At 52.9% G+C, this 27,098-nt stretch overlaps 1 protein-coding gene across 7 annotated transcripts; it reads right to left on the reverse strand.

The window, feature by feature from the left end:
- NUMBL (NUMB like endocytic adaptor protein) lies at positions 1–26,317 on the reverse strand. Of its 7 annotated transcripts, none has more exons than XM_086689820.1 (11): positions 26,093–26,317; positions 22,789–22,873; positions 21,163–21,299; positions 20,100–20,174; positions 19,937–20,011; positions 18,610–18,750; positions 10,150–10,339; positions 5,377–5,682; positions 4,057–4,140; positions 2,333–2,455; positions 1–1,439 (listed from the first exon to the last, which is right to left on the reverse strand). In XM_086689820.1, exons 1-11 carry the CDS (start codon positions 26,114–26,116, stop codon positions 802–804), a joined length of 1,878 nt encoding a protein of 625 aa, XP_086545946.1. In that variant the 5' UTR covers positions 26,117–26,317; the 3' UTR covers positions 1–801. The 7 variants fall into 7 exon arrangements, with proteins under 7 accessions (XP_086545946.1, XP_086545945.1, XP_086545944.1 ...); XM_086689819.1 differs by having other exon boundaries at positions 5,377–5,679; positions 21,163–21,302; XM_086689818.1 differs by having other exon boundaries at positions 21,163–21,302; positions 26,093–26,316.
- Positions 26,318–27,098: the final 781 nt, after the last annotated feature.

Consider the following 27,098-nt stretch of genomic DNA (forward strand, 5'->3'; position numbering starts at 1 on the left):
CACCATTATAGTCTTCCTTTATTGGCTGTCCTTGTATAATACAAATCTGTGAGTTTAGATACAAAAAAATCTGGAAATAAAAGATAGAAAAGTACCCGCCAGGCACCCCCCCTTTTTCCCGGGCCCTTCCCCAGCGGGCACTGACGTGAGGTAACTGAGCATCTCCTTCCTCTTCCCCCCACCCCAACTCCTGGGCCCCCAACTTGGCCCCTGCCCCCACGAGACCTTGGCCCAAGGAAGATGTGGGCCCCCGAGTGGGGGAGAGGGGTGATAGGGGTGAGCACAGCATTGGCAGTGAACGCAGCAGGTGGGCAGAGGGAAGCCCTTTGCTTGTGCTGTGTCTGGAAGGGGACGGCCAGACTTGGGGTGGGCACTCCTGTGGGGTCCAGAAGAGCCCCTAAGTGGGCCTCCCTTTTCCATCCCACCCAACACTGAAAGGTCGAAGGTCAACAACAGAAACTGGGAGATGTAGCTTGAACCGAGGGCACTCAGTGGGACGGTGGCCATCCCGCTGTGTCTGGGGTTTGGGGGAAGGGGGGAAGGGCACCACCAGCCTAAGTCTGGCAGTGAAATGGGTCCCTTAGCCAGGCTGGTCCGTCCCTGAATCCCATCCTGTCACAACCTGGGCGTTACAATGTCGGTTCTGTAGTGGTTGTGGGGGGTGGTTCCGGGGGGGGGGGGCGGTTAGAAGGGGTGTTGGGGGGTGGGGCGTAGCCCCAGGGAGTGGGACTAGGGAGAGGTTGGGCCTCCATTCCCAGGTGTGGGCACCTGGAGATGTTGGGGTGGGCAGGGCAGCTCGGGCTACAGTTCAATCTCGAAAGTCTTCTGCAGGTCGCCCGAGAAGGGGTTGGAAGGCTTCTCTACAGCAGGTTTGCCTTCTAACGCTGCCCACTGAGCCTCAAAGGGGTCCAATTCGGGGGCCGGGGCAGGTGCTGGCTCTGGGGGCCAGGGTGCCCCATTGGGGCGTGGGCGGACCTGGCCCCCCGGGGCAGTGGGCATGGCCGGGGGTGGGAAGGCCCCGGCTTTCCCGAGCAGGGTGGCTGGCTGGGGCTGGAGCTGGGCGGCTGAGCAGAAGGCATTGGCCACCATCTGTGAGGGTGTGATGCCCACCACGGGCACCCGGGGCATGGGCGGGTAGCCCAGGCCCGGGTAGGCGGGCACAAAAGGGGGCTGCATGTGTGGGGGCGGCAGGAACACGGCCACCTGTGCAGGTGTAGCGTCGAAGGGCCCCACGGGGGCGGGAAAGGGCTGCAGGGCAGGGGCCACAGGGGGCACTGAGGCCGCTTGCTGCTGCTGCTGCTGCTGCTGCTGCTGCTGCTGCGCTTTGGCCACCTGGGACACCTCCTCTAGCCACCTCTCGGCCTCCGAAGGGGTTCGCTTGTGCCCGGGCTGGAAGGCCGCTGCAGGGGGCACGGAGGACTCACCCCAGGCAGAAGTCCCTAGAGGGAGGAGAGGGGCAGTTGAGGGGCATGGGCGGCAGCCAAGAGAACCCGAGCCTGGGGATCAGAGTCTGCAGCCAGGCCGCGTGCCTTGAATCGAGTTCTGCTCCTCACTAGCTGTGTTGACTTTGGGGCAAGTGGCTTAACCATCCTGGACCAGGGCATGGTTCTGAAGTGCTAGGAAAGTACAGTGCTGAGATTCTAAGGCCCTAAGATGGGAAAGCACAGGCAAGACTGACAGGCACCAGCCCAGCTTCCCTTCTGATTGGCCAGTGCCAAACCTATTATTAAATATTTTTAATACCACCGTTCATTCTGGTACTTTGACAATGTATTGTTTTAGGAGGCTAAGATTTAAAGACTGCACGGATCGTTCTCAAAGTGTACAGGTCTCACCTAGTGAGTGAGGTTCAATGGTTTTAAGCTTGTGTTTTCTAAGATTCTAGAGATCTAAATTGATAGTGCAGTTCCAAGTGCTTCCATGGTTCTAGAACAAGCTCATGGCTCTAAGGTGGTTCCAAGGTTTCATGGTTCCAGAACTGGACATTCTAATATCCTGTGATTCTGAGGCTGTAGGTTTCTCAATTTTATGGTTCTAGGACAGGAAAGTTTAAAATTGATCCCATGGTTTGAAGTGGCCCCCCATGATTCTAACGTTATCTCATGGTTCTAGGATGAGCCCATGGCTCTGAGAAGACCCTGTGATTCTAAGATGATCCAAGGCTCTAAACTGATGCCACGGTGCCAGGATGGTCCCATAGCCTTTAGATGATCCGTGGTTCTAAGACCGTGGGATTCCAAGGTTCCTGGAGTGTCTGAGGTACTCCCTGAGTGGAGCAGGGGGCTGTAGGGGGGCACTGCAGGGGGGCACTGCAGGGAGGGGCAGAGTTTACCTGCTGAGGCTGGTGGTGGCCCAGGTGCGGGTGCTCCAGCACTGGCGAAAGACGAGCTGATCTGTGTGCACAGAGCATTGATGCCGTCACTGTCACTGGCTCCAGGGGGCTCCATCTCAGGCACTGGGAAGTCAGGGAAGGGTGGAGGTCAGAGAAGAGGCCCAGGCCCTACCCTTGACCCCGTGCCCTTAGGTGGCCCTCTCTCGCCACCTGGGGTCCTTTCCCTCACAAGGTGTGTAGGTTGTGGGTCTACTCTGCAGTAACCCATGGCCGGGGCCATGAAAGTGCTAACTCCGTGCTTGTGTGTGCGTGACATCTGAGTGGTATGACAGCCAAATGGTAAGTGACATTTTGGTGGCTGGGGTCCCAAACCAAGGAGGACATCATGATCTGTGTATAGTGGGGCACCTGGGTGGTTCAGTCCGTTGAGCATCCGACCTCGGCTCAGTTCACGATCTTGTTGTGGTTCATGAGTTTGAGCCCCGTGTGGGGCTCTCTGCTGTCAGCACAGAGCAGGCTTTGGATCTTCTGTCCCCCTCTCTCTCTGCCCCCTCCCCCACTCGTGTGCGTGCACGTGCTCTCTCTCTCTCTCTCTCAAAAATAAACATTAAAAAAAAATCTGTGTGTAGCTACAAATCAGGAGAAATATTTTAAATGTTCGACAATATATATTAATTAAAAGATAAATCCGACCACATACATGGCAAGAGCTCTGATGAGTCAGGATGAGCGTTGGCCACACTGTTGTGCGGTGGCTGGGGATCATTCGTCCTCCTTTGGGTGGAGAAGGGGGGGGGCCCTGTCCACCACACCTGGCCTGGCCTATTACACACATCATGAAGCTAGAGATGCACCTGTGCCAGCAAGACAGGGGACGCTGAACAGGTGCGGTGGCCTCATGAGAGCTTGGGATGAAAAAAAGTGCCATCCAAATAGACAAGAGAAACGCCAGTGTGGTGGGACAAGAGCCTGTGACATCTCAGCTAGCGGTTGTCTCCAAGGGAGCACATGCAATGCCCCACTGAGCATCAGAAAGAAATGGGCTGGAGGACTTAGCAGGTGTGACAGGGGCGTGCCCAGGTGGGAGGGTGCGTGGTTTCTAGGTCAAGTCTATGATGACTGTAGTCCAAATAGGTGTGCAGCTTCTGAGGGCCTGGCATCTAAGTGTGACCGAGATCCAGGCGCGTGGCGTCTTGTGATTCCCAAGTGTGAGCCACTCCAGGCAGCCATGTGTGACGTATAAATGTGTTTGCAAGCGTGCGTGAATCTGCAGGTGCGGCTTCCACGTCTGTGCGAATCCGGGTGTGTGGTTTGTGAGTGTGCGCCAATCTGCGTGGGGTATCTGGATACGTGCCTAAGTGTGTGTTAATGGAAACATCTGGTTCTGTGACACCCAAGAGGGGGTGTGACTTTTGAGTCACATTGAGCGTGTGACTTCTGTGTGTGGCACCTGCGGCAGAGTGACATGTGTGAATCTGAAAATTCCGGGGGGCAGGTCACATCCAAGCAAGTGTGCGACTGGCTACGGGCGCGTGAAGCTTCCACCTGAAGTGTGGGGGGCCTGCCACCTCTCAGGGAGCGTGTGTGACAGGCCTGGGGGGTGCGTCATGGCAGGGTGCATGAGGACAGCAAACCCGAGGCTGTGTGAAGGCCGAGGGACACTGCGGGACACGGAGCGCGTGTGCGTCAGTCTCGGCAGGCACTGGCATCTGCTCAGCAGTCACCTTTGCGAGCAGCCCAGCCTTCTGGACGCAGATCAACGCCTCCCACGCCAGTCCCCGAGGCCACGAGGGGTGGGTGTCTCCGATCTGGCATGTGGAAGCAGGAAAGCGGGCCAGACCACGTGACTTCACCAACAGCTGGGAGGAGAGGCAGCCCGCTTGCCCACCTCCCTGGGGCAGAACATGGTACCATGCCACCTCTCTTCCCCCTCTCTCGTGGCAGACGTTGCTTTGGGAACATGACACATGCCACCTCTCTCCTCTTCCTGGCCCATGGCAGACATTAGTAATCAAGCACGATGCGTTTTTTCCCACTCAACTCTTTGCTTACCGTCCCCCTCACCTGGCCAAACCTCATGGCTCTACTGGCCAAATGCTGGGTCCGTGTAACTCCATCTTCCTTCCAAGAAAAACAGAACAGCTATACTGCCTCTCCTATCACTGCCCAGGGCAGGCACTGCTAATAGATGACGCATCACCGCTTGCCTCAGCACTGTCCCTGGAAGATGGGGGTGCTGCTTCTGCCCAATCCCCTGCCGGCCAGCGACATCACAAATTCATCACTATGCTCCGCGACCCCTGATCCCCGTGCTCACGTGTGCCCTTCACCTCATGTCTCCACTGGCCAAATTCTGGGAACTCTCCTTGGGCACAACAGAACTTCTGCTCTCTCTTCTCCCTTATCCATGGCAACCTTCACTAATCAATCATATGGTGTATCGCCTCGCTCCTTTTTCTTGCTCATGGCAGGCACTGTAAGGAGATCATGACATATGCCGTCACTCTATTCTCCCTGCCCTGGGCGGACGCCGTTAACCCATCACAATCCTCCCTTACTCTGAGCCTGTATCCTTCACCTAGTCAGATCTCATGCCTCTCTGGCCAAATGCTTGGAGGGAGCATTAGCCTATGGAGTCTCAGTCTCCTCCTGAGCAAAAAGGGGCGTCTAGGCAGCTTTCCTCTCCCCCGGAACCCATGGCAGGCTTTGCTAATCAATCATGATGCATGCATGTGTGAGGTACCTCTCGGTTCCGTACCTAGAGCAAACATTACTAATTGATCATGGCTTATGCCATCCTTTTGCTTTCCCTTGCCATCAGGAGACATTGCTAATCGATCATATTTGCACTACCCCTCCCCCCCACCCCCTCGATGGTGGCCGACACTGCTAATCAACCATGACGTGTTCCACTCCTCTTTCCTTTCCCGTGGCAGACAGTGCTAATCAATCAAGGTGTATCCACCTCTTCTCTATCTGTTGCCTCCTACAGAGGGTGCTATGGTATTGATCCTGATGTTCTTCCCACTGAGACACGGGCTCACCTGTGCCCTTCACCTGGAAGTCAGTGCGGCGCTGCAGTGTGGACGGCAGCTCATTCAGCCGTAGGCTCAGCTGCCGTTTGAAAGGTGAGTTCTTCTGGCTGAGTGCTGGGAACCCGCGGAAGGAACCCTGGCGAACCAGCTGCTCCAGGGGGGCGTGGCGTCGGGGGATGGCAGCTGCACTGGTGCCTGCGGCCACCGGGGTGCCCGCCTCACCCTTCTCCCCAGGGGATGTGGTGGCCGGCGTCGGGGACACATGCCCAGGCTGGGCAGGGCCAGGAGCCGCAGATGGGGCAGCTGCTGCCTCTGCTGGAGACAAGGCGGGGGGACAGGCGGTTAGATACCCCACCGGGGCATTTGTCCTCTCTCACCCAGCCCCCTTGATCGTCCTCCAATGCTGCCTTCCTCACCCAATGTGTCCTCTCCTCGCGACAGGCTGGTAAGAGCCCTGAAATGCCTCTCATCTTCACCAAGCCAATACCGCCTGCCCCAGGAGGCTCTCGGGAGTCCTCCTCCAGCCCAGCCTTCTGTGTCGCTAGTTTCTGCCCCCAATCTGGCTTTCTCTGCTGCTTCTTCTGTTTTTCTCTCTGAGACCTTCTGTCTCCCTTTCTGATTAATTTAACGAACGCTTATTTGGTGCATAATGAATGTATCAGGCATTGTTCCAAATGCTTGCAAGTATTCAGTGATTCGAGCCTCACAGCTACCCAATGAGGTCGATATGACCGCTATCCCCATTTTACAGATGTGGAGACTGAGGCCTAGCAATGGTAAGTGACTCTGCCCAAGCCACAGTGCTAGGAAGGGGCAGGCTGACCCCAGAGTCGGTGTCCCAGACAAGTGCCCTAACCTGTCTCTCCCTCTGGCCTGCTCTCTCCACATCATGCTGTCTTCCTGTCATTCTGTCTGTTTCCTACCATTCTTCCCACCTCAACTATTTCGCCCCTCCCACCCGTTGCTACCTACTGTTCTAGACCCAGCTTGTTCCATCCTCTCCACTCTGGGACTGCCCTCTGTCCTCTGGGGGAACCTGGTCTCCCCACCTAGTACAAGGTGGGATCTTCAGAGGCAGGGACCCTCCCCCCCCGCCCCCAAGCCCTGTCAAAACACAAATATACACCCATCCTCCAATCAGGGCCTCACCCGAGCTGCAGCCCAAATTGGAGACTAAACTCAGGCCCAGAGAGGTAGGGAGGTCACCCAGCACTGCTTCTCCCATCTTCCAGCTGGAAGCGGTGAGGCTCTCACCCAGGCCTGGCTGGGGGCAGCTTGAACCACGTGGGACAGGTTGGAACCAGGAAATCACCTCTGTCCCCACCTTACTGGGGGATCTCAGGAAGCCCCCTCCCTTTCGAGCCCCAGTTTCCCCGACTAAACCTGGGGTAACCACCCCTAATACTGCCCTCCTGAGGCCTCCTGAGAGGGTCAGTTGAGGCAGCGAATGTTCAGTGCTTTGGAATCTGACAAAAGCTTGGTAAACAACACTGTGAAAAGTGCACTGGTTCGCAACTCCTAAATTGGAAAGAGCTCTTTGTCAAAGGGCAAGTGAGGTGCCTTGAGACTGTAAATCGGCGCATCTACAGCAAAATGCTGGGTGATGTGTTCAGCAAATCATACCATACTTCGTAAACTCTCATCTTGCTGTGCAAGCTGTAAAGTGCTTTCTATAATGCAAAGTACCTGGAAACTATAACATCCTTTGGAAACAGTAAAACCGCTTGCAAACTCTAAAGCGAATGACATGTTTTGTAAATTCCAATAGCCTCTAGAAACAGTAAAGAAATACCTGTAAACCGTGAAGGACTGTGTACCCAGTGCGTTCATTTGTAAACAATATAAAACATCATATACTGGACCAGGCCCTCTGTTAACTTCATTTTGTATCTGCTTTGTGAATGGTAAAATACTTTACAAATTCAAATAGATGATGAAGGGGCACCCGGGTGGCTCAGTCGGTTAAGCATTGGACTTCAGTTCAGGTTGTGATCTCACAGTTCGTGAGTTTGAGCCCATGTCAGTCTCCGTGCGGACAGCTCCGAGGCTGGACCTGCTTTGGATTCTGTGTGTGTCTCTCTCTCTGCCCCTCCCCGGCTCGCTCTCTGTCTCTGTCTCTCTCTCAAAAATAAATATTAAATTTTTTTTTTCAACGTTTATTTATTTTTGGGACAGAGAGAGACAGAGCATGAACGGGGGAGGGGCAGAGAGAGAGGGAGACACAGAATCGGAAACAGGCTCCAGGCTCTGAGCCATCAGCCCAGAGCCTGACGCGGGGCTCGAACTCACGGACCGCGAGATCGTGACCTGGCTGAAGTCGGACGCCCAACCGACTGCGCCACCCAGGCGCCCCTCAAAAATAAATATTAAAAAAAATAGATGATGTAAACTGTAAAATATTTTGTAAGCTGTGAAGAGCTTTGTAAATTGTCAAGAGGTTTGTAAATGGTCATGTTATTTATAAATAGAAACATACTCTGGGGACACCCATGTGGCTCAGTTGGTTAAGCCTCCGACTCTTTGATTTCAGCTCAGGTCATGATCTCACCGTTTGTGGGACTGAGCCCCAGGCTGTCAGCATGGAGCCTGCTTGGGATTGTCTCTTCCTCTCTCTCTGCCCCTCCCCTGCTCCCTTGCTCTCTCTCTCTCAAAATAAATAAACATTAAAAAAAAAAAGAAACATACTTTGTACACTCTAATATCCTAAGTAATAAAAACTTCTGTTTTCCTAGCTCTTTAGTTAGAAATATTTTATTATTATTATTATTATTTTTTTAGTTAAAAATATTTTGATTTTGGAGGCACCTGGGTGGCTCAGTTGGTTAAGCATCCGACTTTAGTTCAGGTCATGATCTCACGGTTCATGAGTTCAAGCCCCATATGAGGCTCTGTGCTGACAGCTTGGAGCCTGGAGCCTGCTTTGAGTTCTGTGTCTCCCTCTCTCTCTCTTTCTCTCTCTGCCCCTCTTGCATTGTCTCTGTCTCTTCTCTCTCTCAAAAATAAATAAACGTTAAAAAAATTAAAAAAAATCATGTCCCTTATAGACACAGGTAATCCAAAATCCAGTTCAGCGTTCAGGGTCACCATACCTTGTGTTTATTACTACTTGTCAAATCTCTTTAGTCTCCTTTAATCTGGGTCAGTTCCCCATGGTAAGTTCTTTGTAAATTCTTTTTTTTTTTTTCTTTTTTTTTTTTTTTAGAGAGAGAGAGAAAGAGAGAGGATCTTAAGCAGGCTCCATGATCAGCATGGAGCCCAACGAGGGGCTCATTCTCACAGACTTGAGATCATGACCTGAGCCGAAATCAGGAGTTGAATGCCTAACCGACTGAGCCACCCGGGTGCCCCAGTTCTTTATGAATTCTAAGCAGTGTTTTCCAAAAATTAAAAAACTAGAATACACACACACACACACACACACACACACACACACACACACACAAAACTGGGGGCGGGGGCACCTGGGTGGCTCAGTCAGTTAAATGACAGACTGATTCTTGGTTTCAGCTCAGGTCATGATCTCCACAGTTTGTGGAGCCCCATGTCAGGCTTTGTGCTTGACGACGTGAGGCCTGCTTGGGATTCTCTCTCCCTCTCTCTCTGCCCCCTACTCTACTCTCCCCTACAGCTCTCTCTCTCTCAAAATAAATACATAAACTTAAAATTACACTGTGACTCAGAACACAGTATGCTTATATTTAAAAAAAAAAACACACTGTTTCAGGGGCACCTGGCAGTTCAGTCAGTTAGGCATCTGACTCTTGATTTCGATTCAGGCCATGAGCTCACATTCATGAGCTCAAGCCCTCCATTGGGTTCGGGGTTGGATGTGGAGCCTGCTTAAGATTCTCTCTCTTCCTCTCCACCTGCCCCTCTTCCCCCCCGCCGCAACATGCAGGTGGGCACATTCATGCTCTGTCAAAAAAAATTAATTAAAAAAAAAAGAACACAGTTTTAGAACTTAACGAAGTATTTGCCACTTATGTACAATGTTAGAGTTTACCAGGTTTTTTTCTTTTTTCTGTGTGTGTGTGTGTGTGTGTGTGTGCGTGTGTTTATTTTTGAGAGGGAGAGAGAGACAGAGCATGAGCAGGGGAGGGACCAAGAGAGAGGGAGACACAGAATCCGAAGCGGGTTCCAGGCTCTGAGCTGTCAGCACAGAGCCCGACACGGGGCTCCAACTCACAAGCTGAGATATCACAACCTGAGCTGAAGTCCGACGTAACCAGCTGAGCCACCCAGGTGCCCCTTACCAGGTATTTTTTTAAACCCTTTTGATGGCAACCCAGAACAAGAAATACCTTTTGCACGGTAACCTGTTACACACACACACACACACACACACACACGCAAATATATATGCTGAGATAATAGTATCATTCAACTACACTTACCCTTACTACATTCAGCTAATCTGTTATTTTCTATTCTTTTCTATTTCTTTCTTTTTTTTTTTTTTTTTTTCAGCGAAAGCCGCAATCCACGGAAGCTGACTTCACAACCCATTAGCCGGCCCGGATACACAGTTTGAAATGCCTCATAATGAAGCGCCGGGAGCTCTGCTGTGATTTGTGGCCTGCAGCACACTGCCCAAAGAACTCCTTAAACCCAAGTGAGCTTTATAAACTGGAACCAAACTTTGTGGTTGGTGCTCTGCTTTGTAAACTGCAGAGTCCCGGTACCTCTGCAGCTCTCCGCAGCGACACCGGATCCCCAGCCCCCATCCCCCCCCACCCCCGGGGCCCACTCTGTGCCCAGCCCTGCCCTCTGCGCAGCACCCACCTTTCTTTTTCTCGGGGGCCTCTCGCTCAGCGGGCCGCCCGCCGCCCGACAGGCGGAAGGAGCCCTCGCGGGCGAAGCTGGTGCGGCTGGCATCGAAGGCGGCCGTCACCCCGCATTCCTTCTCCCGCCGCTGTTTCCGCTCCAGGCAGGCGGCAAAGGCACAGCCCACCGCGTGGCTCAGCCTCTCGCCCTGTGGGTGGAGATCCGCGCGGGCTTAGAGACGCTGTGCTGTGCAGGCCGGAAGCCAGACGCCCTGGGTTCCCCGCGGCTGGGTGCCGGGTGATCCTGGACAAGCGCCCCCACCCCAGCCCGGGGCCTCAGTGTGCGTCTGCACCGGGACGGAAACAAATGACAGCTCTGAGGGAAAGAAGCCAGAAACAAGAGAGCAGTGCCTTACCGCTCCATTTATGCGAAGTTCGAGAACCAGCAAAACTCATCTACCGTGAAAAGAAAGTCAAAGAGTGGCCGTTCTTTGGGGGGTGGGGGTGGGAATTTTACTTCAAAAGAGAATGACCCGGGGTGGGGGCGCCTGGGTGGCTCAGATGGTTGAGCGTCCGACTCTTGGTTTCCACTTATGTCACAATCTCAGTTTCGCGAGTTCGAGCCCCATGTCGGGCTCTGTACTGGTGGTGTGGAGCTTGTTTGGGATTCTCTCTCTTTCCCTCTCTCTCTCTCTCTGCCCCTCCCCTGCTTGTGCTCTCTTTGTCTCCCCAAAATAAATAAATAAATAAACTTAAAAAAAAAAGTTAAATTCTTAAAAAATGAAAACAAAAACAGCCCATTTCTTGAGTACATATTTAAGAGGCTCCAAGGCCACACTGATTCTGGCTTCCTACTTTCCAACTGCGTGTTCTCAAGAACACCACTCTACCTTTCAGTGCCTAAGCCTCCCTGTCTGTAAAATGTGGGCCCTAACAGCACCCACTTAACAGGGTTGTTGCAAGAATTACATGAGCTAATATATGCAAGGAGGCACATAGCACCGGAAGCCGGCACGAGAGCCTAGCACAGGGAAACACCACATAGGTGTCACTTTAAATCTGTCCACCCTTTGTTGGAATCTTCACAATCATGCCAGGAGATGGACATGCTTATGAGCCTGTTTTACAGATGAAGAAACTGAGCCTTAGTCAACACACCCGTTATAAGTGAGTGGCAGGGTTGGGATTCTCATGAGATCAACCTAGCTTCTGTTTCCTAACCAAGATGCTCAGCCACCTTTTATTTATTTGTTTATTTTTTAAAAATTTTTTAACGTTTATTTATTTTTGAGACAGAGAGAGACAGAGCATGAATGGGGGAGGGCCAGAGAGAGGGAGACACAGAATCCGAAACAGGCTCCAGGCTCTGAGCTGAGAGAGCTCACAGAGCCTGACGCGGGGCTCAAACTCACGGACCGCGAGATCATGACCTGAGCCGAAGTCGGCTGCCCAACCGACTGAGCCACCCAGGCGCCCCTCAGCCACCTTTTAAAGATAAACTTGGGAACAGAAGTTCTCAACAAAAGACTAGCATGCTGAACTCCTCAGCAGAGTAAAGAGGTTATGCACCAAGGTCAAGTGAGATTTATCCCAGGAATGCAAGGTTGATTCAACCTATGAAACCAGTGAATGCAATACACATTAACAGAAAGAGGGAAAAAAGCCACATGATCATCTCCATTAATGGGGAAAAAGCATTTGACAAAATCTAACATCCTTTCATGATAAAACAAAGGTCAACAAACTTGGAATAGAAGGGCACTTCCTCAATCTGATAAAGGATTTTCATGAAAGACTCACAGCTAACACCATACTCAATGGTAAAAGAGTGAAAGCTTCTCCATAAGAATAGGAACAAGATGAGGATGCCCATTTTCATCACTTCTTTTCAATGCTGTACTGGAAGTTCCAGCCAGAGTAATTAGACAAGAAAAAGAAATAAAGGCATCCAAACTGGAAAGGGAGAAGCAACATCATCTCTATTTGCAGATGACATATCTTATATATAGAAAATCCTAAAGAATCCACAAAGGAACTATCAGTGGTAATAAATGAAATTTGGCAAAGTTGCAGGATATAAGGTCAATACACAAAAATCAGTTATATCTATATACGCCCGCAGTGAACAACCCAGAAATGAAGCTACAACAATCCCATTTACAACAGCGTCTAAAACAGTAAGATGGTTAGGAATAAATTTAACCAAGGAAGTGAAAGACATGTGTGCTGAAAACTACCAAACATTACTAAAAGAAATTAAAGAAGACCTAAATGAATGGAAATACATCCCATGTTCATGGATTTGGAAACTTAATATTGTTAACATAGCAGTATTTCCAAAGTGGTCTGTACATTCAATGCAATCCCATCAAAATCCCAACAGACTCTTGAAGAAATAAGAAAAGCTGCTCTTGCAGAAACAGCAAAGCTGATCCTAAAATTCATATGGGATTGCAAAGGACCCAGAATTGCAGCCAAAGGAATTTTGAAAAAGAACAAAATAAAAGAATTTACACTTTTTTTTGAAGAATTTTAGAAGTTTTTAAAAAAAATTTTTTTTTAAGGTTTATTCATTTTTCAGAGACAGAGAGACAGAGCGTGAGCGGGGGAGGGGCAGAAAGAGAGGGAGACACAGAATCCGAAACAGGCTCCAGGCTCTGAGCTGTCAGCACAGAGCCCAGTGCGGGGCCCGAACTCACGGACGGCGAGATCATGACCTGAGCTGAAGTTGATGCTTAACCGACTGAGCCACCCAGGTGCCCCAAGCATTCACACTTCCTGATTTAAAATAGTACTCCAAAGCTACAGTAATCAAAATAATGTGAAACCGCCATAAGGATAAACATACACATCAATGAAATAGAATTGAGAGCCCATATATCGACCCACACATTTACGGTCAATTGATTTTCAGTGAGGGTACCAAAACTATTCAAAGGAGAAAGAATAGTCCTATTAGCAAATGGTGTTGAGACAAATGGATATTCACAGGGAAAAAAAATTAAGTTGGACCCCTACCTCACACTGTTTACAAAAATTGACTCAAAATAGATCAAAGGCCTAAATGTAATAGCTAAAACTATAAAAGTCTTAGAATAAAACATGGAGTAAATCTTCATGACCTTAGATTTGGCAATGGATTCTTATGACATCAAACACACAAACAACAACAACAACAAAAAATAGATACGCTGAATTCATAAAAATTAAAAACAATTTAGGGTGCCTGGATGGCTCAGTGTAAAGCATCTGACTTCGGTTCAGGTCATAATATCACAGTGCATGAGTTTGAGCCCCAATTTGGATGAACCCTGCTTCTCTCTCTCTCTCCCGCCTTCCCCTGCCCCTCCTAGGATTCTCTCTCTCTCTCTCTCTCTGCCCCTAGCTCACTTGCACCCTCTCTCTCTCTCTCAAAAAAAAAAAAAATTAAAAACAATTTGTACATTAAAGGACACTACCAAGAAAGTAAAAAGACAACCCACAGAATGGAGGAAAATTTTTGCATATCATAGAACTGATAAGAATCTACTATCCAGAATATATAAATTTCTTACGACGCAACAATAAAAAGACAAACAGTTGAAAAAAATGGATAAAGGGGGCGCCTGGGTGGCTCAGTCGGTTAAGCCTCCGACTTCGGCTCAGGTCATGATCTCGCGGTCCGTGAGTTCGAGCCCCACGTCGGGCTCTGTGCTGACAGCTTGGAGCCTGGAGCCTGTTTCGGATTCTGTGTCTCCCTCTCTCTGCCCCTCCCCCGTTCATGCTCTGTCTCTCTCTGTCTCAAAAATAAATAAACGTTAAAAAAATAAAAAACAAACAAACAAACAAACAAAATGGATAAAGGATTAGAATAGACATTTCTCCAAAGAAGAGAAACAAGTGGCCAATAAACACATAAAAAGAGTCTCAACATCATTAGTCAGCAGGGAAATGCAAATCGAAACCACAATGAGATACCGCTTCACACCTACTTAGGGTGGCTGTAATTAAAAAAAAAAAAAAAAAGAAAAATAATAAGTGTTGGCTAGGATGTGGAGAAATTGGAACCGTTGCACATTGCTTGGTGCGGATGTAAAATGGTGTGGAAAACAATTTGGCAATTCCTCAAAAAGTTAGACGTAGCTCTACTATATGATCTAGCAATCTAGCTTCTAAGTACAGACCCCCCCAAAATTAAAAACAGCTATTCAAACAAATGCTTGCACAGCAATGTCCACAGTAGCATTATTCACGATATCTAAAAGGTAGAAGCAACCTAAACATCCATCAATGGATGAACAGAGAAAACAACTTGTAATAGAGCCATGCAATGGAATACTATTCAGCCATGAAAAAGGAAGTACTGACACACGCTACAACACAGATGAAGCCTGAAAACATTCTGCTAAGTGAAAGAAGCCAGTCACAAAAGACCGCAGGCTGTATGATTCAATTTGCATGAACTATCTAGAAGAGGTAACTCCATAGAGACAGAAAGCAGACTAGCGGCTACCAGGCTTGGGGAGGTGGGTGTGGGGAACAGAGAGTGACTGCTTAATGGGTATAAGGTCCCTTTTAGGAGTGATGGTAAGGGTGCCTGGGAGGTTTGGTTGGCTAAGGGTCCGACTCTTGATGTCAGCTCAGGTCATGACCTCATGGTTTGTGGGTTCGAGCCCCACATTGGGCTCCATGCTGACAGCGCAAAGCCTGCTTGGGGTTCTCTCTCTCCCTCTCTCTCTCTGCCCCTCTCCAGCTTGTTCTCTCTCTCAAAATAAGTAAATAAACATTAAAAAAAAAGGAGTGATAAGGGGCGCCTGGGTGGCTCAGTCGGTTAAGCATCTGACTTCAGCTTAGGTCATGATCTCACAGTCTGTGAGTTCGAGCCCTGCGTCGGGCTCTGTGCTGACAGCTCAGAGCCTGGAGCCTGTTTCAGATTCTGTGTCTCGCTCTCTCTCTGCCCCTCCCCTACTCATGCTCTGTCTCTCTCTGCCTCAAAAATAAATAAAAACATTAAAAAAAAAAAAAAAAGGAGTGATGAGGGGCGCCTGGGTGGCTCAGTTGGTTAGGCATCCAACTCTTGATTTTGGCTCAGTCATGATCTCATGGATCAGGCTCTGTGCTGACAGCGTGGAGCCTGCTTTGGATTCTATCTCCTTTTCTCTCTGCCCCTCCCTGCTTTCTCTTGCAAAAATAAATAAATAAATAAATATTAAAAAAAAAGAGTGATGAGAACACTGGAAACTAGAGATGATTAGTGAACAGCATTGCATGTATACTAATGCCATTGAACTGTATGCTTTAATTTTTTTTTAATGTTTATTTATTTTTGAGACAGAGGGAGACAGAGCATGAACGGGGGAGGCGCAGAGAGAGAGGGAGACACAGAATCGGAAACAGGCTCCAGGCTCTGAGCCATTAGCCCAGAGCCCGACGCGGGGCTCGAACCCACGGACCCTGAGATCGTGACCTGAGCTGAAGTCGGACGCTTAACCGACTGAGCCACCCAGGTGCCCTGAACTGTATGCTTTAAAATGAAGAATTAAAAAAAATTTTTTTAATGTTTATTTATTTTTGAGAGAGAGAGAGACAGAGCATGAGCAGGGGAGGGGCAGAGAGAGGGGGAGACACAGAATCCGAAGCAGGCTCCAGGCTCTGAGCTGTCAGCACAGGGCCTGATGCAGGGCTCAAACCCACAACCCGTGAGATCATGACCTGAGCCGAAGTAGGGTGCTTAACCGACTGAGCCACCCAGGCGCCCCTAAAACGATGAATTTTATGTGAACTGCACCTCAAAAAATAAAGCATCACTTTGAGGAATCCTGGGAGTCCTATTGTTTAATGCTTAAAATCTGAGGCTCACAAGTGGAAAGCAATTGCAGACAAGGTCACACTCTTTTCTTGCTTGGATTCTCACCCTCAAGTACTTGTCTTTTCTTTTTTTTAAGTTTATTTATTTTGAGAGAGAGAGAGAGAGGGAATGAGAGTGAGTGCACAAGCAGGGGAGGGGCAGAGAGAAGAGAGAGAGAATCCCAAGCAGGCTCTGCACCGTCAGCACTGAGCCTGACACGAGGCTGGAACTCACGAACTGTGAGATCATGGCCTGAGCCGAAACACCTAACTGACTGACCCACCCCAGGTGCCCCAAGTACTTGTCACAAGAAAGCAACCACTCCTAGTTACTGAACATTTGTTATGGGACCCTATTTAACACTTTCTGTGTGTGACCATAATATACAGGCTTCACCAACACACCTGTCAGCAGCCACTGCTATTATCTCCGTTTTATGGAGGGGGAAACTGAGTCCCAGAGAGGGAAGCCACTTGTGCCTGACGTCCCATAGCTAGGTGGGGTGACACTGAATCCAAACTAACCACATGGCAGTGTGTTTTCCAAAAATAGCCACAACAAGTTTCTGGCAACCACACGCTCTTCCAGAATTATGTCATTCCCCTATCAGAGGTGGAGTCTGTGTTCTCTCCCCTTAGCCTGGGAAGGCCTCTGTGACTGCCTGGACAAACAGAATATCACAGAAGCAATGCTGTGTGGTCTCCAGGACTAAGTCCACACAGGCGACAGCACTTCCTCCTGGCGCGAGCTTGGGCTCTCGCTCTCTCTCTCCTTTAACTCACTTGGGAGCCCTGAGCCACCGTGTAAGTCAGCCCTCCCGAAGCCTCCAGGCTTGGAGAGACCTTCTGGAGAGGTCCTGAGACTACATGAAGAGTGGGAGATGTCCGGCCAGTCTCCTGGTGTTACAGCTCCAGACTGTAACAGCCATGACCGACTCTGGACCCACCCAGCTGAGCCTTGTCCGAATTCCTGACCTACAAAACCCCCGAGAGATAATAAATGATTGCTGCTAAACATTGGGGCAATTTGTTACGCAGCCACAGATAACTGCTGCAACTGGTACACTATGCCCCAGAAACAGCAGTTGCTATGGGCTCTGGGCTTCTCGTATCTCCATGCTAGACCCCAGCCAGCCATAATCAGTACTGACTAATCAATCCTGACATGCTCAAATTTATCTTTCTCCCCCAGTTCTGAGATCTGGAGTTGTGCGTACGAGTGAGGAAGTTGGGAGTACTAACTAGTTTTGGGGGTTCAGAGCTCCTGGAGTGGGGATTTCTGAAATACGAAGGAATCCTTGTGGGGGATACTGTTAGAATCTGAGAGGGATGCATGTTGTTTTACTTGCCCGGTATCCATTCCTCTTGCTTTTGATAACAGCACCCTGGATTCCCTTTGGGGAGCTCCCCCTCAACACTGGGTATGTCAGGCTGTGTGCTCCAGCCTCCCCTGACCAAGGGGTGGGCAGTGACCCATGCCAGGCCAATCCCATGCCCTCTTGCTGGAATTTTAACCCACGACACTGGGAGGCTGGATTCATTTCTGCAGCAATGCAGTGAAAGGAACTGTCCCCTGACGTTCTGTCCCCAGGCTGCCCAGCTCCCTGACCTTTCTGATGCTTAATGCTCTGATTGTCCTTCGATTCTGTGAGATGCCTCCTATCACACTATTCTGGATTTACGTTAGCCAGATTAGTTTCTGTTGCCAGCCACTGAAGACTGGCTAATGTACGCAGCTGAGACTGCCTTCCTACCAAGTTGGGTGGGGTCTGAGGTCAGGGTCCAGGGAATAGGACAGAATAAAGACTATATTTTCCACCATTTTTTTTTTTTTTTTTTTTTTTGCAGCCAGGGATGTCCAATGGGATGTAATTATTCTGTGACTCCCCAAAAGGAGAGGGCGTGCCCCTCTTCATGCCTCCCTCCCTCATGTGGCTGGAATGAAGATGTGAAGGCTGGAGCATGTGCACCCATTTTGGATCATGGAGGGGAGGCCACAGCCCTTGATGAGCGGAGAGAAGCACACCAATCCTGCACTGCCTGCCTCTGGGGGTTTTGTGTCAGAGCCTCAGAATCCTAACTGTGAGACTGTATCACAGAAGACGGTCCATTTGTGGCTTTCATCAGATTCTCAGAGGGGGCCTTCACCCCCTCAAATGTAAAGAACTGCAAACACAATGAATCAAGGCTGAAAGAAGCAGGAGGACTTGGGGGGGGTATCTTTGAGAAGGGCTGGAAGGAGCCTGCTGGGGGCAGGAAACGCTCTACAACTTGACCTGGGTGGGGTTTTTACATAAGCCAGAATTTTACGGAGCTGTGCCGGGACCACCTGTGCATGTTACTATATGCATATGACCCTCGTAAAAAAGAAAAGTAAGAGAAACATGAAGAACCACTGATAATGAGGAGGACGATAACTAATGTTTCCCCGAGCGCTTCTGATGTCTGGCCATCATTCCAAATACTTGGTATTAACCCACGCAAGCTTCCCCATAATCCTCTAAGTTAGGAGCTGTGAGGACACAGGGCATGGAGAGGAGAGGGGAGGGGAGGGGAGGGGATAGGAGGAGAGGGGAGAGTGACTGGCCCGACTCCAGGGAGACAAGACTCAGCCTGGCTTCCTCCCAGTGATCCTTCCTCCAGTGATACTCACAGAGTCCTTGAGTGCCAGGAAACAGTGGCAGATCCATCGGCGGGTGGTACCGTCACGGCAGATGTAGGAGAAAGCCTTGTCCAGGTTGCGGTCAGGGGCACAAAAGGAGACCTTTTCGATGGTCTGGTCTACTAGCAGGTCCTGGAAGGTGGCCAGGGAAACCAGGAGAGGAACTTGAACTATCTTTCACGTACTCATTCAGCACTCCCCTTAGCGACTACTCTCTGTCCTGTTCCGCACGGGGTGGGGACCCTGCACCCATTGAAACAGCAGTGGGCCCTGCTCGCATGCACGGGGCTCCCGGCTTAGTGTTGGAATCAGGCCCATCACCAGACAGAGGCACAGGCGAGGGGCCAGGGCCGGGGTGGGGGAGGTGCAGGGACCTGTGGCGGTCAGGAGCGGGTGCCTGACACAGCTTGGTGAGGAACCAGGCAAAGCTTCCTGGAGGAAGTATTTTTTTTTTTTTAATGTTTTATTTATTTTTGAGAGAGAGAGAGAGAGACAGACAGACAGACAGAGCACAAGCGGGAGAGGGGCAGAGAGAGAGGGAGACACAGAATCCAAATCAGGCTCCAGGCTCTGAGCTGTCAGCACAGAGCCCAACGCAGGGCTCGAACCCACGAACTGCGAGATCATGACCTGAGCCGAAGTCGGACACTTAACCAACTGAGCCGCCCAGGCGCCCCTGGAGGAAGTATTAACCAGGCAAAAAGGCAGGGAACAGTCTTTCAGGGTAAAGGAACTGCGTGTGCAAAGGTGTCCATCCCGTTCAGTTGGTAACCTGACTCTTGCCCTGTGCTGCTGCCTCCTTGGGCAGTCTCTGTGCAGGGAAGTCGATGGTGAGCAAACAGATGCTCAGGTCCGGGATGCTCCCGTCTGGCTGGGAACACGGACAATAAACACAGAACAGCTAACATCCACTGATCTGAGCACATATGCTGCCCCAGGGACAGTTACACGGCACGCATACACCTTCTCACGTAAGGGTAGGGGCCATGTTTATCCACATTTTACAGATGAGGCAACTGAAGCACGGAGGGGTTGAACCTCACACTCTGGGTCACCCCGCAGATATGTGGGTGAGCAGGGATGCGAGCGAAGGTGACTGCTCCACACCCACTACCTGCGCCAGCTCACAGGTAACGGTGACTCGGTCCTGAATTACGACCACGAGGAGTGCCAAGATGCTGCAGGAGCACATGGCCTAGAAGGTCCGGGAGGGAGGGACATCATGGGGGTGGGTGGGAAGGTGTGCTGAGCCCCGGTTCAAGCAGGGTGAGGAGAGGGGGCCCACTGGGGCCCACTCCCACCCCCACGAGCTTCCTACCTTGGTCTTGTCATCCACCACTCGGAGCCCATCGGCTGACACCCAAAGAACGGACTTCACGGACTTCCGGCCCATCTGGGGGTGGGGGAGGAGGAGAGAGGGCCTGGTCAGGGCTGCCTCTTCCGGTGCGGCCCTGCCCCCTCCCGGCCCAGCCCTCACTCACCGCCTTCAGCTTCTTCACAGCGTCTTCACACACGTGCATCCCCCGGGACTCCTCCACCTCCACGTGGCCCAGGTACTTGGTGGGGAGGAGACAGGAGGACAGGAAAGCAGCACAGTAATCAATACCGCCTAGTGTTTCCCGAGCAGCTGCCACATGTCACCCAATGTCCCCTAGCCCATCACACATATTAACTCACTCACGGTGCCGCCACTCTGCGAGGTGGGTCCTCTGTTCCCATCCCAGATACACAGATGAGGACACTGAGGCTAGCGAGGAGTTCTGACTCCCATCTTGCCTCTATTCCTGGCCCTAACATGTTACTTCCCGTCCTTCTAGGGGCCAGAGTCTGCGTCTCCGGGCCTCAGCACCGGCCTGCCAACGACCCATGGGAGCTGGGGTGCGCTCACCCCAGCCTCCTTACCCCGTTGGGGGGATGGCTCTATTTCCCAGCATTTTCCCGATGACATCAAGCTCGAGTGCCCACAGCTGCAGGTTAGTGACACAACCTTTATTGGCTTTCTTTCCTTCCCAGCGTTTCTCACACTTCCAAATGGACCCCCCCGCCCCCTCCACTCCCACCCACTCCATGCCTGCTTCCAGGGGAAGGGAAAAGAAAACGGAGGGTTTATGACAATCGGCTGTTGTCACCCAGCCAGGCAAGGGACTAAGTTGGGAGTTGAACCTGAATCCTGCTGTCTCCCTCGCGGAAGCGCAGTGTGCATTTTGAAGAGTCGTGATGGTCTAACCCAAAAAGCACCTCACAGTAAAGGGCTGTGCAAATACCACAGGCTTTTGTGGCCTTCCGGTGCCTTTTGGAAATTGTGAGCTCCCAGAGGATGGGGTGACTCAAGGAAGAATGTCCCCTGGCTCCCCAGGTAATACCTTCCTGGTACAAGAGAATGCGTGTTGGGTTTTAATCCCAATTTTGAAGGGCCCAGGCTGTGGGGTTCTTTGGGGATGCGTCGTCTCTCGCATTTGGGCCAGGGCCTCAGCCACATCACCCAGCACCCCGGGGCCCCGGGACCGCATGCACACAGCCCCTGCCCGCGCCCCGCCCACTCACCCTGACTGGGAAGCTGCAAGTGCCCTTGCGCACCGCATCCTCATCCGCCTGCCACTGGTGGGGGCGCGACGCCTCCGGCACGTAGGCTGGTTTCCGCCGCCGCAGGCTCTGCCGTAACTTGTTCATGGTGCCCGCCCCTTCTGGTGACACAGGACAGGGGCGCGGGTCAAGGGCAGGGAGGGTCAGATAACACGGGATCTGGGTTACAGGGTCAGGGGGTCCCTGGGTCAGAGGGCGTGGCACTCAGGGAACATGCAGCGGCAGCGGTCAGGGGCCACTGGAAAACGGGGCAAGGGAAGGCAGGGGCGTGCCAGAGTCAGCGGTGGGGATTCAGAAGAAAAACATAGGGCAAAGGTGCATGGAGGTCTGGGATGGGGGTCAGGAGTCCGCTTTGAGCTGTCTGGAGATTGAGGACGTGGCAGTCCAGAGGCATGAGGATCCAAAGTAATGGGGAGTGGAGACATTGGAGGGCATGGGGGTTAGAAGGCATAGGGCTCAGGGGTCACAAGGCCAGGATTTTAGGGGTAGGAGGTCAGGGGCTGAGACAGTCAGAGGGCACAAGAGCTGGTGTTGCACGGGTCCAATGTGGGGGATGTGGGAGGCCTGGGTTCGATGTGGGGGGGACACAGAAGGTCCAGGGACTGAGGTCCAGAACCCGAGGGTGTGGAGGCTGGGGGCTCATCTCTGTGCCTCTGAGATGCCCTCCTCTGACAACTGTGTCTGGTCTAAGGCAGGAGCCCCTGGGGCGGTGTGCACCTGTAACCATCAGGGGAAGGGGCAGTAGTGGAGGTGGCCACAACGGAGGTGGGGACAGTCTGTGCTAAGACAGTCTCTCTGACTGATAAGCCATACGGACTGTCTCAGGAGGAACCCGAGAGGACAAGGAGGATAGAACACTGCCAGCAGATGGGGACTCTGTGTGTGTGTATGTGCATAACTGGTGGATTCCTGAACGTTGTCTGGATCTAAGCATGCAGAGATCATCTGTGAGCGTGTATTTCTGAAGGCTGAACATACAGAAGGACACTGGTCTGACAGTGGCTGTCTGCGAAAGTGTGTGTCCGGAAATGCTATCTGTGAGGGGGGGTCTGGGTCCAAGGGTGTGGTTGTTTCTGGAAGAGCAGGTCCCTGAAGGTTGTTGCCGAAGGGGATCTAAGTGCGAGAGTGGTTGTCCGTGTGTGTCTGGGAGCCGTCCCTGTGAGGATGTGTGCGAGCATGAAGCCATTGTCTTTCAAAGGCGTGGCCATGACCGTCCTCTTCCAAGCCGTGTGTCTGCCTGAGGGCGTGGCTGTGGTCTTCGATGGCGGTCACCTGTGGCAGTGTGCAGCTGTGAGGCTTGTCCAAGAGACCCTGCCCCTGGCCGAGAGTGCAGCGGTTGAGAACGTGGGGCTGTTGTCTGTGAGAGTGTGGGGCTGTTGTCTGTGAGAGTGTGTTCACGAGTGGTATTTGTGAGGGAGTGACTGATGGTCACTGAGTGTGCAGGGAAGACATTCGAGGGTGTCCCCTCATGAGTGTGATTGCGCCTCCGCAGCCTTTGCGGTGGGAGCAAAGGGACAGTTCCTCTGGTTGTGCCAGGCTGACCCACCTGCTTGCTCAGCCTTGCCCTGGCCCCAGCTGGTCACTCACCTGGCTCCGTCCTGGAGGTTTCGGGGGGCCCCAGGGCCCCACAGGGGGCTGGGGGCAAACGCTGCTCAGGCCTCTTGGGTCCGCCCTGCCCAAGGAAGGGAGGAGAAGGTGAGACACTGGCTTGGGTTGGGGCTCGGTCCCCTACCTCCCCACTTCTTTGGACAACAGCCAACCCCCCCCTTCCATCTCAGGCTCCCTGATGAGTGCCCTGGTTGTCATAGCAACCGTTACTCAGGAGATCAGCCACCTGGTAGCAAGGGCCTAGGAATGAGTAGGTGTGTTTCTGGGGGCACGTGTTGGGGATGTCCTGGTCTCAGGAGGCAAGGGGACGGTGTGAGGAGGGAGTGGCCTTGACCTCTAGACGCCTGTCCAGGCTACACATAAACATGCGGTCACATGCATGCATGCAACTCATGTCTACAGTCGCCCCAGGCACCTGGTCACAGCTCTCCACGTGTGGTCATACACAGGCACGACCACAGCCACACACACCGCATCACACAGATGCACATAAACAGTCGCAGCCACAATAACCATCTGGTCACAGATCCACGTTCACAGACACGGACGTTGTCCACGCGCATCTCCAGCCCCAGCCTGCCGAGGCACTGCCACAAACATCTGGGCCCATCAGCTACCAAATATGTGGTCACTTCTGTCTTCTCAGCCACATACAAAGAGCTGGGCCCAGGCAGAGGAGCGCACTCCCCACGACAGTCATGACTCCTCAGGCCCTCGCCCAAGACACTCATGTTGCAGACCCACGCACACAGAATCACGGCAGTCAGAGGGCACCCATTCACCCCAAGTCACACACAGGCACAAGTGCTGTCACACCTGACACACATTTGGCCACGCACAGCCACATCCAGTCACAGCCACGTGGGTTTAATCATCTACAGGCCCACAGCAGCACACGGGTACCCAGCCCCTCTGGTATCGGTCACACCAACGCACCGTTTTGGTCACGTGCTGTCACAGTCACACACACCCTGTCAGGGGGGCACACATGCGGTCATGGTATGAGCCACACTTACACAGATGGTCTTCCACACCCAATCACACACAGAGACACCGACGGCCATGGCCTACGCCTTCTAGAGACACAGGCACGCACACTCAAGACACGCAGGTAACCAGAGACAACCGTCCCTAAGGATGGCCACACTCAGGGACGGCCAGACAATTGCCGGTTCAGAGTCACAGCCATACACATTTCAGAAATGGCCACATGGGCAAAGTCACACGGCATCAGTGTCCACATTACCCAGCCACGTACCCTGGTCTCGATACAGTCACCCCACGTCCCGCCGTGTCACCCCATCACAGAGAAATGCACAGTCTCTCTTCAAGCGAACACACAAATCACAGGGATAAGCATGTGGTTGCATACAATCAGAGCCCCGTGTGGACAGACACACATCTCACACATAGAGACATCAGCACACAATTTCTACTTCACACATCACGAGCACACAGTGATGAAGAAAGAGAACTCAGAAATGCAGTGACCCAGGCACAGCTTTTATAGCTGAGTTGACACAGAAGACATGGTCCCTGAGAGAGCCATGTCCACAGTCAGGACAGTCACCCAGTCACCAAATCACACAGACTGAAACCCAGGCAGTCCAGCATGCACATGGGGACACACACACACACACACACACACACCTATAAATGCACAGAGTCACTTAGCATCAACACACAGAGCTAGATGGAGTCATTTATACAACCCTTGTTATACAGATGTGGCCATGAGTACACATGTGTAAAGTCACAGTGCCATTACACAACCACATACAACGTGACTTCATGTACAATGGCAGACACACACCCAGAATTGCAGGGAGACTTGTGTGTCACACAGACATATGCGTGACCCACATATACAATCAGTTACGGACACAACTACAAACACTCACAAGTCAGTGGGAGAGTGGCACATGGACATAGAGTCATAGACACAACTCCATGTACACAGTCCCAACTCCACCCACAGCTTGTCAGCCACACAAAACTCGCCCAACCCCACGCCCAACACACACACTGTCACAACACAGTTATAGCTACCAAAGCACACACCCAGGGTCACAAAAGATGTAATCACAGACACAACCACGCAGTCACAACCATGCACACACAAACACACACTAAAAAGTGACAGGGTTCTGCACAAGGAGCAGCTGTCAAACACACATAGTCGCACAAATGCTGGGGTCACAAACAGACACAAACGTGCACACTATGAGACACAACCACAAGCACAACACGCAGACACACATACAGGATTCCTCACAGTCACCAGCTCCAGCACACGCGCGCGCGCACACACGCGCGTGCACACACACACACACACACACACACCACAGTAACACAAACACCGGGTCACACTCTTAGCCACCTCCCGTCGCTTGCTTCCCCCCTTCCCCCCAGGTACCACACACAAAGCCACCCGTCACCCGTCACCGTCACCGCAGACGCTGCAGACAGACAGGGCTGTGCTGGGTCCCTGGGGAGCCGCCCCCCACCCCCAGCCTGAATCCTGAAGCCTGGGGGCCCATACCCGGGAGGGGGAGTCGGCGCATTGTCTGCGGGTGGCGCCACTCCCAGGCAGCTGGGCAGCCCCAGGGACCCTTGACCAAGCCTTTGGGGGTTGCCTAAAATTTCCCTATTTTATTCAGGCTAGGTGGGGGGTGGAGTCCCAGACCCAGGGACCTTGTTTTGAGAAGGGTCTATTCCTGGGACACCGCCCAAGGATTGGGGGGGGGATGCTGTGCCCAGGGTGTCTCTGAGGCCTGGGTACAGACTGTGCCTGGGATGCCCCCTAGGCCTTGGCTTGGTGGGGAAGCCATTCCCAGGGACCCCAGCCTCAAGACCTTGCCTAGAGGGTTGTTGTGCTCAGAGACCACCTCAGGGAGGGAGGGGTAGGGATTGCGTCTGGTCTGGAATGGCCTCCTGGAGGCCTTGGCTTGATGTGGGGGTTGTGTCCTGGACCCCATCCCCAAAACCTTGCCCAGGGAGTTGTACCTAGAATCTGTCCCCCTGTCCTTGGTTTTTTTGAGGGGCAGGTCTACGTCCAAGATCCCTATCTTCAGGGCCTTGGCAAGAGAGGGCCTGTGCCCCAGACCCCCTGTCTCTCAAGCTTTGGCTTGGTGGGGGCCTGTTCTGGACCCCCCACCCAGGCCCACCCTCCCCAGTCTTGGCACCCTCTTTCCATCCGGGCGCCGCGGCCGCCTCCCACCCTCCGCCACATCAGCAGCGGCGCCGCCCCCCACCCGAGTCCCCCCTCTCCCGCCCTTCTCACGCTGGCCGCCGCGCTGCGGGACATCCAGGGCCCGGGCGCCCCCGCCTCCCGCGGCCCCGGCTGGGCCCGGATCCCCGAGCGCTGCTGCTGCTGTGGCGGCGGCGGCGGCGGCGGCGGCAGCGCGGTCTGACGCGGGCCGGGGCCGGGGGCCGGGGGATGGTGCGGGATGCACGCGCGCGAGCCTGCTCCGCTCCCCGGAGGATTCCGTTCCGGGGGCGGGGGAGCGCCCCTCCTGCCTCGGCTCCCCGCCCCAGCCCCGCCCATTGGCCCACCGCCTGCGGGATATGCAAAAAGAACCCCGCCCCGGCCCGGCGCCTGGCCGGCTCAAGCCCCACCCCCTGGCCGGCAGACCACGCCCATACGCAGATATGACCCCGCCTACTCCAGCGCGGCCACCGCCCCGCCACGCCCATTGGCCAGTCCCCGGTTGAGGCAGCGTGTGAGCCTCGCAGAGACCTTCCCCCCAGGCCCATCCTGGCGTGGGCTCCCTTCCCCTCCGTGACCCTTGACCTCCGGTCCCCTTCTGTTCCACGTCCGCAAAAGAGTTGCTTCGGGAAGCTCTTTGCCGCCCCACATACCCAAATCTTCCAGCTAACCCCACGGTTCTTCCAGCCTAGCGGGGGCGGGCAGGAGCGGTGACGAGGCACTTTTTGCAAGGAAGGGGAGGGGGAATGAACAGACCCCAGCATCCTGGTGCGGGAGCCCTTCGGCTTTGGGGGGCGGGGGCGCGAGGCTGGGACCTGGGCGCGGTTCTGGCCGCCACTGCACCCCAGCTCCCACTCAATCCTGTGGGTTTGGCAAAGCAGCTGGCAGGGGCATTACGGCCCATTAGCAAAGGCGAGGTTGCTGGGAGCCGAGGGGAGGGAGCGAGGGGCCTGGGAGGTGGCCGGGGCGGGGGGGGGGGGGGGGGGCTGGCCTTCTCAGCTGCCATGGCCTTTTCGAGCAGGTGGTCAGCACGTGCGGGAGAGGGGGGCGGGCAAGTGGGAGGGAATGGGTAGAAGGAGGT

The sequence above is a fragment of the Puma concolor genome, chromosome E2 (assembly GCF_028749965.1).
Source record: "Puma concolor isolate L17-30 chromosome E2, mPumCon1.1.hap2, whole genome shotgun sequence".
NCBI classification, from domain to species: domain Eukaryota; kingdom Metazoa; phylum Chordata; class Mammalia; order Carnivora; family Felidae; genus Puma; species Puma concolor.

Excerpts from the sequence above, each read along its gene's own strand:
- NUMBL (XM_086689818.1), bottom strand. The coding sequence starts at position 26,116 with ATGTCCCGCAGCGCGGCGGCCAGC. Across the intron at positions 5,683-10,149 it reads GGCCCCCGAGAAAAAGAAAG|CAGAGGCAGCAGCTGCCCCA; the intron begins GTGGGTGCTGCG and ends CCTTGTCTCCAG. Across the intron at positions 4,141-5,376 it reads CTTCCAGGTGAAGGGCACAG|ATCGGAGACACCCACCCCTC; the intron begins GTGAGCCCGTGT and ends TCCACATGCCAG.